The sequence below is a fragment of the Typopeltis vanoorti genome, chromosome 25, assembly GCF_054136105.1.
Source record: "Typopeltis vanoorti isolate ZY-2024b chromosome 25, IOZ_Tvanoo_1.0, whole genome shotgun sequence".
NCBI classification, from domain to species: Eukaryota; Metazoa; Arthropoda; class Arachnida; order Uropygi; family Thelyphonidae; genus Typopeltis; species Typopeltis vanoorti.
Window position 1 is genome coordinate 80,640,237 of NC_143573.1, and position 18,220 is coordinate 80,658,456.

The following is an 18,220-nucleotide window of genomic DNA, read 5'->3' on the forward strand; positions in this document are numbered from 1 at the left end:
AATTATACTATTAAACAATCTTTTTACGTGAGCTTTTCCTTTATTAAATTTGTATTTATGTCTGTTCACGGTTTGCCATTATTAAAACTTATTAAATGGTGATTACTTGCAATTTCAAATCCTCTGTACATTCTGGTGTCCTTCACCAGGGAGAAAACATCACTATCAGCAATAACATAGTCATTGAGACTTTTCTTATTCCTTTCCTCCATGTGAATTTGTGCACATTTTTATGTGCACAAATCATAGAGCGTATCTGCTCTCCAGCCAAAAGGCTGGGTGGTTCGAATCCTGCCGTGGGCATGGATGTTTGTGATTGTCTGTGGAAATACTAGAGGTGGTGATGGTAAATGCCGTTGGTGTAGTTACAGTTCATTGTAGTTGGTGGAGACAGAGAGCTATAGAGTAAATGCCCTCTCTCGATGAGTCTTTGTACTCCCTGGAGGTGTTATGTAATAATAATAGTAATAACCAGTCCATGTTCTGAACAGAAATCCAACAGGTATTTGCCATTATTATTAGCTTTGCTCTTTTCTCCAAATTTTCCCAAAATATATTTGTATGTCTGACAGTCATTTCCTGTTCTGCTATTTAGATTCCTAACAAGGAGCAACTTTTCCTTTTTCATTGTGTCAGTTGCTTTCTCTAAAAGCTCAAAAAATTCCTTCACTTCTACCTTAGTAGAACTTTCTGTGGAACTATAGGCACAAATAAGTCTCATTGTCCCGTTCCCCCTTTCTGATATTTGCCCACATCACTGTACTTAATATCACCTGCCATTCAAGAATATTAGCCTCATATTTAGTTTTGAATAATATAGCTACTCCATTATTTCCTTGATTGTCGCTACCTGAATATAACATTTTATATTTATTGCTCAGAAAGATCTCACCAGTTTATATATATATATATTTGGAAACATTTGGATTTGTTTTGTTGAGGAAACAAAATAGTTTTAATATTGATGAATCATATGTTGTCACTGGGAGGTGGTATAGCTTCCAGTTAGCGATCTATCCTATTGTGGCATTAAATAAGTTTAAATGAAGCCAAATTGCTAGCCCATGATAGGCTTTTGAGTCTAATACCTTATGTGTTATCATATAATTTTATTTCTTTAAATATATATATATGTATTGATACTGATTACACATGTAAATGACTAATTATTTTATATTTGAATTTTCATTTAGCCATTCATGTCTCCAAGATATCCTGGCGGTCCCAGACCTGGTGTACGTATGCCACAGCAAGTAGAATTTAATGTAAGTACTATGTAGAATATTTATTCTTGAAAGCCAAGTTATTAATTCATTGGTTCTTGGATCATTTTAGATCAGTGTGATTTCTAAAAGACCAATTCTTAAAAACATGCTGAAGATGAAAGATCCCCCCCCACCAGAAGAAGTAACTTTTTTTTTTTTCAAAGGGAGAAAAAAACTCCAAAGAAAAAGAAAGAAAAATCCTACAATTTTCAATTCAGTATAGCAAATTTGCCTATATCCTTGAGGGACACCCCCTGGTATAGAAATACTGGTTATTCCTATGATTAAATATATTCAGCCATATATATTATTGCTTGATAACATTTCATGTTATTAAGCCATAACATGAAAGATCTTTTTAGACATATTTTTAGGAAAAATCTTTGTGTTCTCAACTTCTTGATTTTCAAAATTTTGGAACAGAATTTTGATGAGAATAGCATTGGTAGGTAATAAACTCATAATCTGAACTGTTAAAAATTATAAATTACTGAAGGAATCAAACTCCCAAGAATAATAATTTGCAAGAGGAATTTAAAACTTTAAAGTAGATTAAAAATAAAAATATATGGAATTTTTTTAAAAAAAACAGAGGACTTTTAAAAAAATCGTTATTTTGAAGTCAACTATGGTAGCTTTTTCAGTTTGGTGAATGTGGTTCTATTCGAACATGTGGATTGTGATTTCAGTTTTACCTACTATTTGATTTTTTTATTGTTTTGGTTTTTGTTCTTCTCACTGCTTAGATATTAGAGATCTTACAATTTTTTTTTCATCTGTACCTCATAACAAAATTCATGTCTTCATTTTCTTTGCACAAGTACCTATTTTCACTTATATACTGCTCAAAACAATTACAGGATATTTTGGTTTTCTTGCAAATTATAAAGTTAGAAAAGTAATTTACAAATATAACACATTTACTTTAAGATTTTCTTAGCATACAGCAGTGTAGAACATACAAAATTTTGCATACAAAATCTCGTTAAGACTTGTCGAAATGTGTCTTAGCTGTATTAGCATGTGAGGGGTATAAAAGTGGGTCTTTTTGCGCTCACTTCCACAGTGCATAATTATCATTTCAATTGTAAACTTTTATCACTATCACCCGTTATTTTGTTAAAAATGGCAGATCAACATGATATCCAATCAATGGCTTGGAGAGTACCTATTTTCAATTAGAAGCTGGACAAACACATACAAGTTGTTGCTCAAGCATGTTGTGTATCTCAAAGCATAATTTTGTGACTTTGGAGTCACTTTCTGGAGAAGGAAATGTTTGCTGAAGACAAGGTCAAGGTCGCCCATTGTCAAAACTCCAAGAGACGATTGGTATTTGTCATTAATTTGCCAGAAGAAATCGAACATTTAGTACAACACAACTTCGAAGCGAACTTGCTGCAGCAACAGGGAGGCTGGTATCAACACAGACATTATGAAATCATCTTCATGCCATAGGTCTTTGCATTCCAGTTGTTTGCATTCCACTTACTGCAAACCTCAAAAATGTCCGAAGAATTAGGGCACAGGAACAGCCCAATTGAACGGTTTAGGATTGGCGTCGTGTACTTTTTAGTGATTGAGTCCAAGTTCACTCTGAAACAAGATAATTGACGTATCTTGATATGGCGTGAAAGTGGAACATGAAATAATCCACAGTTTGTTCATGAAAGACCCCCAACATCAAGGTGGAAGTTTGATGGTATGGGCTGGAATAAGTATAGGTGGCCATACTGATCTCTATTTTATCAGAAACAGTTCCTTAACAGCCCAAATATATTGCTGCAATTTGCCAAGAATCCATTTTTATGGATGACAATGCTAATCCACACTGTGCAAATTTGGTACAAGAGTGGTTTCAGGAAGAAGGTATTGAATGAATGGACTGGCCTGCCTGTTCACCAGATTGTAATCCAATCGAACATGCCTGGGATCTTATTCATGAGATATTATTCAAACAATATCCCATCAGTTACACCGTATCCATAAGAAAAATTTATTCATATATAAAGTACCTGATAGTTATAATTATTTGCAGAAATTTATAATTATCTGACAGAAACTAAAATATCCTCTAATTGTTTTGAGTAGTGTATAAAGACTCATATAAAACTACCATCCAGAGAATAAAATGTTAATGAATAATTTATTATTATGCTAAATATATCAGCATGAAGGCTTGAAACATTGATCATAATTTATTTTTGTGGATAGTTTTTAATTCTGTAGATTTTATTTTCTAACTGGTTGGTTAGCATATTCATTTTCTAACCACCATTGTGTATTTGAATCCTGTAAGCATAATGTGTGAATGTCTTTAATTAGGTGATGAAGTCCAGACCACTTGTCTGATTATTGAAGTTTGCAATGGCTTGAAAAAGCCTTGTGTGGTTAGCAGAATAGGGTTTTGAATTTTGTAAAGAAATAAATAAAAATTATGCAATATATAAAATTATTAAAAAATAAATCCTAAATCCATCCATGTCTATGCTTACTAATGAACTGTTGGTAAGGTGAGGAATTAGGTTTATAACCATTTCCAGGTGGGGACACATAATAAAAAGATAATAGCTTAATCCAAGCTTAATCCATGTCTTAAAAGAATGCTGTGTACAGCTCCAACATTTTAAGAGAGGATTAACTGTTTTGACAATTGCTAATAATTCCATCACTCTAAATTTCACAAGTCTGGGTTTAAAATGCGTTAAAGTGTGTTTATTCATTCGGTGAATAATGGGGAAAACCACCTTGCCCATAGTCGCTTCCCTAGTATTGTAGCATAGCTGCCCCTACCATCCTTAAGGATGAAAGGAAATCATCATCCCATTCATTCAGTGCACTCTTGGTCAAGTGAATTATTGATGACAATGGTTAAGAAATCAGAAATCAAATAAATATAACTATTAAATTTATATACCAGTGCTAAATAACATATCAGTGTTAAGTATTATTATTATAATTACTTGACATCTCCAGGGAGTCTAAAGACTCATCGAGGGAGGGCACCTACTCTACTACTATGTCTCGATTCATGAACTATAATGAACTGCAACTACACCAATCTACCACCCATGACCACTACTAGTATGTTCACAGATAATCACAAACATCCATGCTCACAGCGGGATAATAACTTAATCCACAGCCTTTTGGCTGGAGAGCAGATACACTAACCACTTGGCCAATCAGGCTAGCACAATACACCAATAAATATAACGTCATTGCAGTAGATGCTTAGCACTGATTATTATTCATGTTTTAGTTTCATGGACGAATGAAACATTAGTGATTTATATATATATATATATATATATATATATATATATTTATTTATTTATTTATTCACAAACCAGTGAACTTTTTCCAACCACTTCAGGCCAAGTATGATGGTTATCGTACTGCACAAGGAAGATCAGTGTCCACATGAAGACAATCGCAAACATCCTGTGCCCATGATAGTGGTATTTAAACATACATGTTGTTGGTTGGAAAGTGGATACATTAACCATTCAGCCAATCAGGCTTGCTTATTAATCAAATAAAACTTATTTATTAAGCCAGTATGTTTTCTTGGCCACCATGTTACTTTCACAGGCATTAAAGTGTATGTATGTATGGATACAAAAGTTATGCATGTAAGCAACAGATTGTCATTTATTTATTATTTTATTAATATCATCCCCAAATATGAGGTTCCAAGACCTATAAACATGACAAATCCATGTGTTCACTAGAAGTTAGAAGAGGAAATGAATTTGCTGATGTTTTTTAAGATCTGCAGGTTATAGTCATTGGAGGAAAATAGTATGGGGAAGATTGTTCCTAAAAGCAGATGTGTAGGAATTGAAGGCAGAGAGAAGTTGGTTTGAGTTTGGAGAGCTGAACTGTGTATGGTTGTGCTGACTGGCAGTTGCATATGTTAGTATATGAGTAAAGTTGGAGGGATGGCAGTAACCAGTTCAGTGGAGTAGCCATGGAAATAACTGTAGAAAGGACATGGTGCAACAATAGTGTCAATTGGAAAGTGACTAGAAGGAATTAATGAGGGAAGAGTTATCAATTATGTGGATTGCTCATATACAATTGAACATGCTATGACTAAGAACTATGGACAAACAGGAAGATCTATAAATAAATGAACATCAAAGACCACATTTGCCTTATCAAACTTCACAAATCTGACCTTACTCGACATGGAATTGAAAATGCTAACCATAGCATCCAATGGCAAAATGCCAAGCTACTACATAAATTTGCATATAAACATGAAAGTTTATATAAAGAAAGCACTGAAGCCTGCCTTCATATTATTATTATTACGGGCAACTCCAGGGAGTCATTAGACTCATCGAGGGAGGCTACAAATCATATTCATCACAACTATTCGACATTCTTACAGTATCTATCATACCTTGCCTTAAACTCATTCACTGTCACAGCATCCACCACAGACTTTGGGAGCGCATTCCACTCATTCACCACTCTAAAAGTAAAGAACCCAGCTCTAACACCTTTACTAACCACACTTTTGCCCAGTTTCCATGGATGTCCCCTAGTCCTCCCGCAACCAGCCCTGTTCTCAAAAATATCTTCTGAATTAATTTTATAGAAACCCTTCAGTAATTTGAATGTCTCAATCATATTTCCCCTGCTCCGCCTATCAACCAATTTTCGCAACCCACAAATCCTCAACCTGTTCTCATAAGGTTCATTCCACAGACCTGCTATCATCTTGGTCACTCGCCTCTGGATCCTCTCCACCTCCTCCCCATCAAGAAGAAACCTAGGTGACCAAATCTGGACACAGTAGTCGAGATGGGGTCTTATCAAGGCTCGATACAGAGGAACAATAACCTGCTTGTCTCTGCTTGTCAACGTATTCTTCAGCAACCAAGTGATTTGATGAGCTGATTTGGCCACTTTTGCAATGTGTCCCCTAAATTTCAACTCCTTATCCACCAACACTCCTAAATCTCGTGCCTCATCAATTTCCTGGAGTACAGTTCCACCAATGTAGTAAACTGCTGCTAATCTTTTCACCCCAAAATGTATAACCTTACATTTTGCCACATTAAATTGACATCCATTCTCCTTAGCCCAGACCTCCAATCTATCCAAATCATCTTGCAAAATTTTAACGTCACCTGCATTCACTATTGCTCTACCCAACTTTGCATCATCTGCAAACAAATGAACTGTTCCTCTCAGATCCTTTCCTATATCATTAATGAACAAATTAAACAGCAGTGGTCCAAGAACAGATCCTTGTGGCACACCACTAGTCACAGGCCATCTTGTGGACTCTACTCCTGAATAAACCACTCTCTGATATCTCTCCGTCAACCACCCCTCCTATCCATCTCACCAACCCTATATCCATCCCCATATGCTGCAATTTACTGATTAGAATTCCATGTGGTATCTTGTCAAATGCCTTAGAAAGATCCAGTAGAATCACTGTAAACCCATTACCCTTATCCAGTTCAGCCGTCACTGTGTTATAATACATGAGCAAGTTACTGAGGCATGACCTACCCTTCACAAAACCATGCTGTCCCCGATACAGTATCCCATTTTCTTCTATTCAAACTTGTATTTTCCTCTTGACTATTTTCTCCAAGACCTTGATAATGATTCCTGTTATGCTAATTGGCCGGTAATTTTCAACAGCAGCCTTGGAACCACATTTATGCAGCGGAACTATTTTCCCCTCTTTCCACCCCCTAGGGACTGACCCAGACCCGAGGCTCATATTAAACAAAGTGGTCAAGGGCACCGACAATTCTTTAGCTGCTTCACGTACGACACGAGCTGGTATACCATCCAATCCCACAGATGTATTGACATTGAGGTTCTGTAATAGACTAGTTACCTCTACTTCATTCATCACAATTCCAGTATAAGCTGTTGGTTCTTCCATTCCTGTAATGTCACCACCTGGATGATATACTCTTGCAAAGTGCTCGCTCAGTAATTCCACAATATCGACTGATTCGGTTACCTCCCTACCCTCAGCATTTTTTAAGATCATTCTACCATGAACATTTTTCCTTTTACTTGCAACATATTGAAAAAACTGTTTGGGATTCTCTTTAGCCTGCATGGCCAATTTTCTTTCGTAATCCGCTTTTGCTTTTCTTACCACCCTTGTTACCATCCTGGCCTGAGCTTTATACTGTTCCTGCGCCTGCTGGTCACCTTTCTCCTTAAATTCCCTCCACAATTGTTTCTTTTTTTTTTTTGCAGCTCAAGCTTAATAGTGTTATTCATCCATTTAACCCCTACTTGATTTATTATTGGGACTCTTGGTATACAGTCAGCCATTGCCTCTTGCAAACACTTCTTAACCACCTCCCATGCACTATCAACATCCAGCCCTTGCAGTTTTACATGCCATGCCACTGAGCCAAGCACACACCTAAGCTTGTCATACTTACCAGCCCAGTAATTCCACATGTACCCTGTCTTAATTGTAAATTCCACTCCTTTAGCAACCTCCCGAGTCATGACCTTATGGTCACTCTAACCAATTGGTGGCAACATGGTCATGTTTGTTATAGCCACATTCTCATTTGCAGTTACTAGGTCAAGCACTCTCTGCCCCCTGGTATTTTCCACTACATGCTGCCGCAGATAGTTGTCCTTTAATAACCGCATAAAATCCAATTCCTTCCTCCCATGTGCCCTCTCCTCTTTCCAGTCAATGTTACCATAATTGAAATCGCCCATAATAATTACCCTCTTTCCACTCATTTCTTCTATTTGCCTATGCATGCTATCCTCACCATCTATTCCATCACCTGGTCTATAGCAGCACCCAATTGTATGTTTTGTTCTGCTAGATTCTATCTCACACCAAACAGCCTCAAATGTGCTCTTTTCTCTATCCTGCAGTTCATCTTCTATACTCCTTGGCTGCAACTCATCAGCTATCATCAATAACACTCCTCTCCCCCTTTTTATTCACCCTGTCACTCCTGAACATGCTATACCCGTCGCATTCAATCGCACTAGCTTTATCATCTGTCAGCCATGTTTCACTAATACCAATAACCTGTGGCCTGGAAGTGCCAACCAAGGCCAAAAACTCTTCCTTCTTGTTCCTAATACTCCTGGCATTAGTGTATAAATTGCAGAAGCCCATTTGTCCCATCCCTACTTGGATGCTTTATACTAACTATCCCATTCTGATTTGTTGTCCTTCATACTCGCTCGGGCATAATATACTCATTCATACACTCAACTACCTCCCTAAAGTCTGCATATCTACTCCCCCCCCCCTTAACAAATCTAGTTTCCCTGAGTCTGTACATCCACTTCCACATCATTCATCAACGCTTTTTCAAGCCTCCGTACACAAACTCCATTCAAATGTATCCCATCCATCTTATATAAGTGCTTTTGCCCATCAAACTCATTCCACACATCCACAAATTCCACACCCCTCTCAATGCATAACCCACGCATAAAGTCATTGGCAATTATGGTCCTCCTTCTAAACGCTTCACTGTCATACCGCGGTAAAATACTCGCCATCTTAACTCTCTCACTCTTCTTTTTTGCTACCTCAAGTAATTCCCCCACATCTTCTATCATTTCCATTTTGTCCTCTTTCAAGTCATTTGTTTCTGCCACTATTATCATCTCTTTCACTTTCTGTTTTTGCACTCGAATAGATTTGCTGACGTCCTTTATGTTCGCATCCGGCTGGTACGACTTCGTTAAACTCTCAACTATCACACCTCTTAATAGCGAATCCCCATACAGCACTCGCTCCTTCATTTTATTGACGTTTACGAATATTCTATTATTTGTCGTCACAGACTTTCGCCGGTTATTAGTCGGTATGTTCAGCACACATTTTTCCATACGCTCCAGTAGCCTTTTTTTGCTCTGTGTATTGTTCCATTCAAACGTGCAATTTCACTACTCGCATTTATCTCACCATTTTCATTATCAATCAAATCATCCATTCGTTCTGTATTTCTACCTTCATTTACACTTTCAGCGACGCTCTCACACCTATCTGGCACTACCACACAATTCTCTATCACACCGCCATTTTCTGCATTCTGACAATTGTTAACGATATCACTCTCACCACCTGAAACACGCTTGAGATCCTCATTCTCCTTGCACTTTCTGCACATATTAACTCCACTATCGCCCTCTAACCAGACTCCTACCGCTCTTCGCAAAGCATGCATCTCACAGACAGCACATTGCACAAATTCGTTTACATCAAACTCTTAAACAAACATGGCGACCTGGCCGCCATTTTTTTCTTTATCGGTGCCATATGTACGCTATCTTATCTTAAAAATAATACTTAAAATAACAGAAAACACACAAAAATTGCACAGACACACCAAGAAACAAAAAGCAAACAGTACTACTTAAAATTCTAGTAAAATTGCCACTGTTAACACAAAATACTACTAATCTTTTCAGGAGCTCTCGACAAGCTGACGATCAAATCAGTGCGACACCAAGCGGATCCCTAATCTTAATCGAAATGACTGTGTCACTATTCCAAAAGTTTGGGAAAAAATTGTTATCTTCAGTTGTATTCAATAATTTATCTACTGTTTTAATTTAAATAATTTTAATTTCAGCTCAGTAGTTTTTAATCCATGAACACATGACTGTATATGTAAAGGGATTCTAATTTAAGCATGCACACCCATAGTGAAGGGCCAGAGGGGAAGCTGGCAATGCATTAACAAAGGAAAGAGGGAATATTGTAAGATGATAGTTTGATAAGAGGACTATGATGCCAGACCCGATTGAATGCCTTGGAAAATTGAGATAATCACTTGAATTTCTCTGAACATTTCCATGGTTTGCGTCCAAAGGTCGGTGAGGTTTGCAAGGAGACCTGCTCTGGAATGAGCATAACAGAATCCATATTGGTAATCAATAAGTATGGTGGTCCATAAGTAGGCTTTGATGACCTTTTCTGTTATTTTTAGAGTATTTTGGTCAAAGCAAATAGGGCAATGGTTTGACTGATTTATCTCCTTTTTTTGGGACCAGGTTGGATAAAAGTTAGCTTCTAGACATTTGGGTAGATTGCCTGATGAGTATAACAGCTTGCAGGGATGATTCAGGGTCAGTGTAAGTTCTGCAGCACAAAGTATGCTCTTGAAATAATATGAAGTATAGAATGGTTAATGTATTTTTTTCATGCACTAAAGCTTATTAGTTAAATCTGCAAGTATTATCTACATGTGTGTAACCCCCCCCCCGTACTGAACATACTTATCTAAATCACAGGCATGGTCTGCAACTGCAAAGTGGCCGAAGCCAATTTATGTCATTTTGCAGGAGTAGAGGATCTTGTAGATGAGCTTGATAACGTTAGCTGACTTTTTCATGAGATGTGGAAGCAGTTCTAATGTTAATTCTTTTTAGATTAGTGTTTTTTTTTTTTTTTTTTCCAGTGGTACTCTGCATAGGCCAGAGTATTCTTGTACAGATTTAGAGCTGATTATCTGCCCATATGTGAATAACGTATTATTATTACATGACACCTCCATGGAGTTCAAGTACTCATTGTGGGAGAGCACTCTACTCCACTCCGCTACACACATACATAATTTTATATTTATTTTGTCTGTGATGATGCAGTGCCCTAAAACTTTTTACAGGGAGGTACAGCACCATCTCATTGCCCCCTAATTTCATCCAGGCTCTGGACCAGTATAGCTAACAAATCAGTTCTATGGATTGGTCTCAAGTATTCTTGACTGTAATCCGTGTGTGTTCATGGGGCTGGTTTGCCTCTTCTAGGGTATGAAAAACCAGAGTTTTCAGGTGAAAAAACCCCCTACTTCTGTATGAAAATGTCTAATTTATCATTCATCAAAAGAGACCAGATAATGGTTCCTCACATTATGGACTGGAATCAAACCTGGGTGTTTCCGACCAAAGGACTTTGTCTATACTGACTGAGATACAGTGGCTCTACATATATAATGTATCATTCCTTTAACCATTTTGCCATCTTCTGGTGGAGTGCCAGCCCTTCTTTCAGGAGAGTAATGCAATTTTTCCTACTCAGGCTGAGGCAGCTACACTCGGACAGATCTTATCAGATAAATTGCATGAATTTTTAACTTTTTAAGAGTTAATTTACAAATTCCTTTAATCATGAATGTAATTTATATGTAAATATGGCATTCTATGCTGTTCTTTTATTACCATGTGTACTGCTACATTCCTTTATGATAGTGCAATATGACTTGCTGTCCTTGCACCAGTAAACCTCAGATGAACTAACAAACCACCTAGCTGGATGCCATGAATAAATAACTATTCCATCTTACTGCAAAAGTTCGTGTCCTGAGCATTTAGTCTTCCATCACAAGATACTGTATCATCTATACATGATGTCATATGCATGTAGCATTTACCTATCCTCTGTAAAGGAGGTAATTTGTGTCATTGCCCTTATTTCTATACTTTCAAAATTAATGGAAAATTATTATTAAGAGAGACCTCTGGGCAGTCAGGGACTCATTGAGGGAGGCCACATACTACTTATTCTTTCATTCACACTACTTGCACTCACAGCATCCAATGGCAATCCATTCCAATCAAGCACCATCCTATGATAGAAAATATAGCCCTTACCCCCTTCATAGCATTCTTTCTCAGCTTCCAAGTATGCCCTCTTGTCCTTTCCCCACCCCCTCAATAAGTTGAAAAATTCCATTAACTGAAGTCCTGTATGACCCTTTCAAAAGTTTGTAAGTCTCAATTACAGGTTACTTGCTTAACACGGTTTTGCTGAACGCGGCAAAATTAATTGCAGCAATCCCTTTATATACACAGCAAGAGTTTTAATTAACATGCCTTTAAATTTAACAAAATTCCACCAAACACAACATTATTGCTACAACCCATTGACAAGGGTGTCATTGCAACTTTCAAAGCCTATTTTCTTAAAAAGATATTCTCAGAGGCAGTAGAAACAACAACAATGGGAGAAAATGCGATTACACTCCAAGAATTTTGGAAAAATGTTAACATTAAACATGCAACTGAAAACATTGATGTCTAATGGGAGCAAGGGTCTTCTAGCTGCATGAGAGCTGTTAGAAATTGCAGAATGTGCTAACGACTTAGATGATTTTTAAAATCCTGTGAATAACATAGTTGAAGAAATTGTTGCAGTTGGCAAAGACCTTGGTTTTGATGGTGTGGATGCAGAAGATGTTAAAGAATTATTGGATTCAAATTCAAAAGATTTCAGTGACAATGATCCTCTTGAAAATGAACAACAACGTGCATGTGAAGATGAGGTTCCAAAGGAGATAACAATCAAAGAACGGGATGGAATATTTCACAGTTTAGAATCGCTTAAGCAGCAAGTAATAATGGATGTGGATCGAGATGTTAATTGAAGAATGCTTGTTTGCCGAGGTCTGTAGAGTCACTTTTCTTGTTATCATAGAATATATGCTTATAAGAAAATAACTAAAATGACACTTGATAACTTTTTTTTTGACAAAAAAAAGTGCAGTAACTAATTTAGATACAAGCATATTTGATTAACATGATTTTGATATACATGGTAACATCGAGGGATTAATTGATCGTGTTAATCAAGGGATACCTGTATATTGCCCCTCTTTTTCCTGTTTGCTAGTGTCTGCAATCTACAAATTCTCAATCTGTCTTCATGATTAATATTCCACAATTCTGATATAATTTTTAACACTCCTTTGTACTCTCCCCAATATATCAGAATCACAGTGGAGACCAGACCTGCACACGATAGTCCAAGTGAGGTCTCTTATTAGGCATTGTAAAGAGAAAAAAGAACATTCTTATCTTTACACGTGAAGGTTCGTTTCAGCATTGCAATTATCTTTTGAGTTATATTTGCAATCTTTGCCACATGGCCCCTGAACTTCAACTTCCTATCTATTAACACTGCAAGATCCCTGGCCTCATTAGTTTCTTCTAGCATAATCCCACCAATATAATACGACATTGGATATCTAATCATGCCAAAGTGAATGACTTTACATTTACTGACATTGAACTGACATCTATTTTCCCATGCCCACAATTCCAGTCTATTCAAATCATTCTACAAGTATTGCATCAGCAACGTTCCTGATCACCCTTCCTATTTTTGTATCATTGGCAAATAGCTGCATCTTATTTGTCAAATCCTTCCCAATATTATTAATGTACAGATTGAATAACAGTGGACCAAGCGCTGATCCTTGTGGTACACCACTGGTTGCCTTAAATTTGGAGACTCACATCACCCCACCCATAGCATTTTTTGATATCTGTCAGTCAGCCATCCTCTTAACCACGCTTCCCCTTGTTTAGTTCAATGGTAACATTGTTATAGTAAACCCATGTTGTTTATTGCAAAATAGTGATTCACTGGCAACCCATTTCTGAATGCAAGCCCTAATCAATTTTTCCAAAATTCCCACCATCACCCCTGAGTAGTAAATGGTTGATAGTTGGATACATCGATCTTTGCGCCATCCTTGTGCAATGGAATTACTATACATTATTTTCATTCTGGCAGAATCTTCCCTGTTCTGCAACTTATATTAAACAGTCTGGTCAAAGGAATAGCCAGCTCAGCTGAATACTTTTTTAGCACGTGAGCTGATATCCCATCAGTTCCTATTGCCGAATTCTTATTCAGTTTGTGCAACAGCTCTAATACCCCATTCTCATACCTGAGTTTCATCATCCAGAGAAGAGGCAGCGGTGAACTCAATGTCATGTACACCAGGTCATGGCTGGTTTTATCATTAGGCGAATCTAGGCAATCACCTAGGGGTGCTAAGACTTTGGGGCACCAGATTTTGATACATAGTTCGGGGAAAAATTTCAGCTTTCGAAAAAAATTAGGAAAACCTTGATTAATAATAAAAAACTGAAATAAGTCGAGTTGTCCTGGTGCTCGCTGATGATCCTACGTTATTTTCACCTTTCTATATTTCTTCCACTCCCCTGCTCTTTGTATACTTAACCTCAATTGCAGAGATTTTTCCACCTTCTGGAAAATAAATAACATTTAAAAAATAAATTTTTTTAATGTTCATAATGATATTATTTTTATAAATATCTGCATGTGTAGGTGTACGTGTACTTGTGTGAGTATGACAAAATATATATAGAGAGACAATGTATAGGGGTGCATAAATTTTCTTCGCCTAGGGGCATCAGATACTCTTGCATCGGCCCTGCACTAGGTTGATGGCTTTTAACAAAATGGGCACTCATTAGTTGAACAATGTCTTCTGCAAGTGCAGTCCTCATGCCATTTGTATTTATAAGAGTTATTCTTTGATATTCATTCTTTCTTTTACTTGCAGCATATCAATAGAATTCTTGTGGGATGTCTTTAGCACTCAGAGCCAGTTTCATTTTATACTCTGACTTTGACTCTGATAAAAGATTCGTCAATCAATCTGACTGATTGACGAATCTTTTGCTTAATAAGATTACACATCCATTTGACTCCTACCCTATTTATTCTTCCAACTTTCAGGAAAGTTCTGATATTGCATCATTTGAGTATTGTTTAAATGCTTCCATTGCACTGTCGATATTCTTCCCATAGAGTAACTGATCCCATTCCACTGAACTTGGTGTACTCCTCAGTTGGTCATAATTTCCTGCTTTATAGTTCAGCATGTAACTTTTTCTTAATGCAACATTCATAAACTTAGTCACTTCCCAAGTGAGTACCACATAATCACTGTCACCAACCAGTTGCAGATATAGTTACGTCTTTAACTGAAACACTCTTTGACACTTTAATCAATTGTAACACTCTTTGACCTCGGGTTCCTTCTGTCACATGCTTCTTGAAGAAGTTGTCCCTCAACAGCTCAATAAATGCATTTTCATTCTTCTCATGAGATTCTACTGCTACCCATTCAATATTTAGATAATTAAAGTCTCCCATAATGATTATGCTTTTCGCATTCATTGCTTCTGTTTGGTGGTGCATTTCTTCATCACTAGCAACCGATCTACCAGGTCTGTAACAACACCCCACTAAGTAATTGATCTTGTTAGATTCCATGTCACATCAGATGGCATCAAGCTCACTGCCATATGAAATGCTGTTAGTAGTATTACTACAATTATAGGTCTCAACTCTAACTGGATTCAAGTCATACGATATCATTATCAGCACATCCTGTCTTCTTTCTATCCTTCCTAAAAAATAGTGTATCCTTTACATTTGATACCAGTTAGTGTGTCTGATTGTGATTGTCAGGTCTCACTAGTGGCTACAATATGAGGTCCCAACATATTGACTAAGGTATCAAACTCTACCCCTTTCTGATACTCTAGGTTTTATGTACAGACATAATAATCTGCTTGCATGTTAAAATACGTTTAATTTTCTTGGCCAAAAAGCTCTGGAAAGACTTTTAATGGGATTATATTGATCAAGTGCATATAATAAACAACTAAGTTATACCAACTAGTTTCACCAACTAAGGCTGTTGGCATCTTCAGGGTACATAACTGATGTAAGGCACTAAAAAGTAAAATATAGTTTGTAACAGTTTTTTACTTTTTAGTGCCTTACATCAGTTATGTACCCTAAAGATGCCAACAGCCTTAGTTGGTATAACTTAGTTGTTTATTATATGTTTATTATATGCACTTGATCAATGTCTTGAATGGAATTGTTCTTTTAAAAATAGAAACTTTGGAATAATCTTGTTATCTCTACATCTATTCAAAAAAGTGAGGTGATTTAATAGTTTCGCTTTTTTACATTTAAGGAATTCAAAACGGCGTACCTTTTTTTGGTTTCCCCATGGATTCTATTCATGTTAAAATACGTTTAATTTTCTTGACCAAAAAGCTCTGGAAAGACTTTTAATGGGATCATATTGATCAAGTGCATATAATAAACATATAATAAACAACTAAGTTATACCAACTAGTTTCACCAACTAAGGCTGTTGGCATCTTCAGGGTACATAACTGATGTAAGGCACTAAAAAGTAAAAAACTGTTACAAACTATATTTTACTTTTTAGTGCCTTACATCAGTTATGTACCCTGAAGATGCCAACAGCCTTAGTTGGTGAAACTAGTTGGTATAACTTAGTTGTTTATTATATGTTTATTATATGCACTTGATCAATATGATCCCATTAAAAGTCTTTCCAGAGCTTTTTGGTCAAGAAAATTAAACGTATTTTAACATGAATAGAATCCATGGTGAAACCAAAAAAAGTATGCCGTTTTGAATTCCTTAAATGTAAAAAAGCCAAACTATTAAATCACCTCACTTTTTTGAAAAGATGTAGAGATAACAAGATCATTCCAAAGTTTCTATTTTTAAAAGAACAATTCCATTCAAGACGAGCGAAACATATTTATTTTAAAACATCTTTGGCACTTCTACGTGAACGGATACAGCATACCAGATTTCTTTTAAGCCAAATAGATTTAGACTGTTATCAGATTTATGACGATATTTCTAGTACTTTAGATCAAGATATATGGTCGCATTTGGACAGAATGGTCAGTACTAGCTATGATAAAGCCTTTACAACAAGCAAACGAAACCAAATAAAAAAATTTAACGATCTTTATACAAAACGTTTTAAGTCAAAACCTTCTCTACCAGATAGCAAAGTTATTTTTAATTTATCGGATCATGCATTAACAAAACCAGAGATCAATATATTAAAAAAAGGGTTCAATTTTGCGATAACATCTCATAATGTCCCTAAAGTGGATATCATTTGTAATATAGAAAAAGCAGTCTCGTCGTTACCGGAACCCATAGCTAATGATATTAGATTAAAAAGTAATATCATCCTCTCATCTTCCAGAACTCCTAACAAAAACATCACTACTCTGGAAAAAAGAACATTGTATAGTTTGAAGAAAAAGAAAGACATTATCATATTGAAGGCAGATAAGGGAAATTCAACAGTGATTTTAAACACTAGTGATTACGAAGATAAGATTAACAGCTTATTGTCGGATACATCAACCTACCGTGTCCTAGTCACAGACCCAACACTAAAGAACCGCAGTGATACCAACGATTTAATACGTCATATGGTGAACTGGTCTATAGACTTAAAACGTAGATTGAAATCCATGCATCCACTAACACCAAGACTATATGGTGCTCCTAAGGTACACAAAAATGGAATACCACTATGCCTGATTGTGGATGGAATCAATTCGTCAACTTATCTGTTATCTAAACACCTGGCAGGCCTCCTCAAACCACACATCCATAATTCGGACACTTATATACGAAATTCTCAACATTTTGTTGAGAAACTGAACAACATCTCTATCTCCAATACGGATTTACTCGCCAGCCTGGATGTTACATCTCTATTCACTAACATCCCTGTGGAGGAAGTCGTCAACATTTTAGGAAGTTTGCTCCCACAAGACATTACTTCTCTGTTCCGTCATTGTTTAACATCAAACTTTTTCTTATGGAATAAAACCATATATCAGCAATTGACTGGCCTTGCAATGGGTAGCCCCCTCTCTCCATCTTATGTTGATCTCTTTATGGAGGATTTTGAAAGTAAAATCTTAACTCAAACAGATCCTAAAACCACAATATGGTGGAGATACGTGGATGATATCTTTATCGTTTGGAACCACACAAAAAAGGACCTATTCGACTTTCTTAACAAAATCAACTCTCTACACCACACAATCAGATTCACTCTAGAACTTGAAAAAGATAACCAATTATCATTTCTGGACACTTTAATTAAGAAGCTTCCGAATGGTGGTATCAACCTCTCAGTTTACCGCAAACCTACCAATACAGGACATTATTTACATTTCACTTCCTGCCACCACATTTCTCAGAAACTTAGTATTGTACACATGTTGAAGAACCATGCCTCTCTCCTTACAACAGATCAACAAGACTTCCAGGAAGAACTATCCTGATA

At 36.6% G+C, this 18,220-nt stretch overlaps 1 protein-coding gene across 8 annotated transcripts in view; it reads left to right on the plus strand.

Moving 5' to 3' along the window:
- The window catches only part of LOC150092876 (single-stranded DNA-binding protein 3-like), an 846,537-nt gene that overhangs the window by 303,699 nt on the left and 524,618 nt on the right, over positions 1-18,220 (plus strand). For all 8 annotated transcript variants that reach the window (XR_016550498.1, XM_090414347.1, XM_090414349.1 and 5 more), the window contains one exon: positions 1,194-1,265. Coding sequence is in view for 7 of the 8 variants with exons in the window: in XM_090414347.1 (XP_090270473.1) it covers positions 1,194-1,265 (72 nt within the window). In the remaining variant the exon portion in view is untranslated. The remainder of the gene's footprint in view (positions 1-1,193; positions 1,266-18,220) is intronic.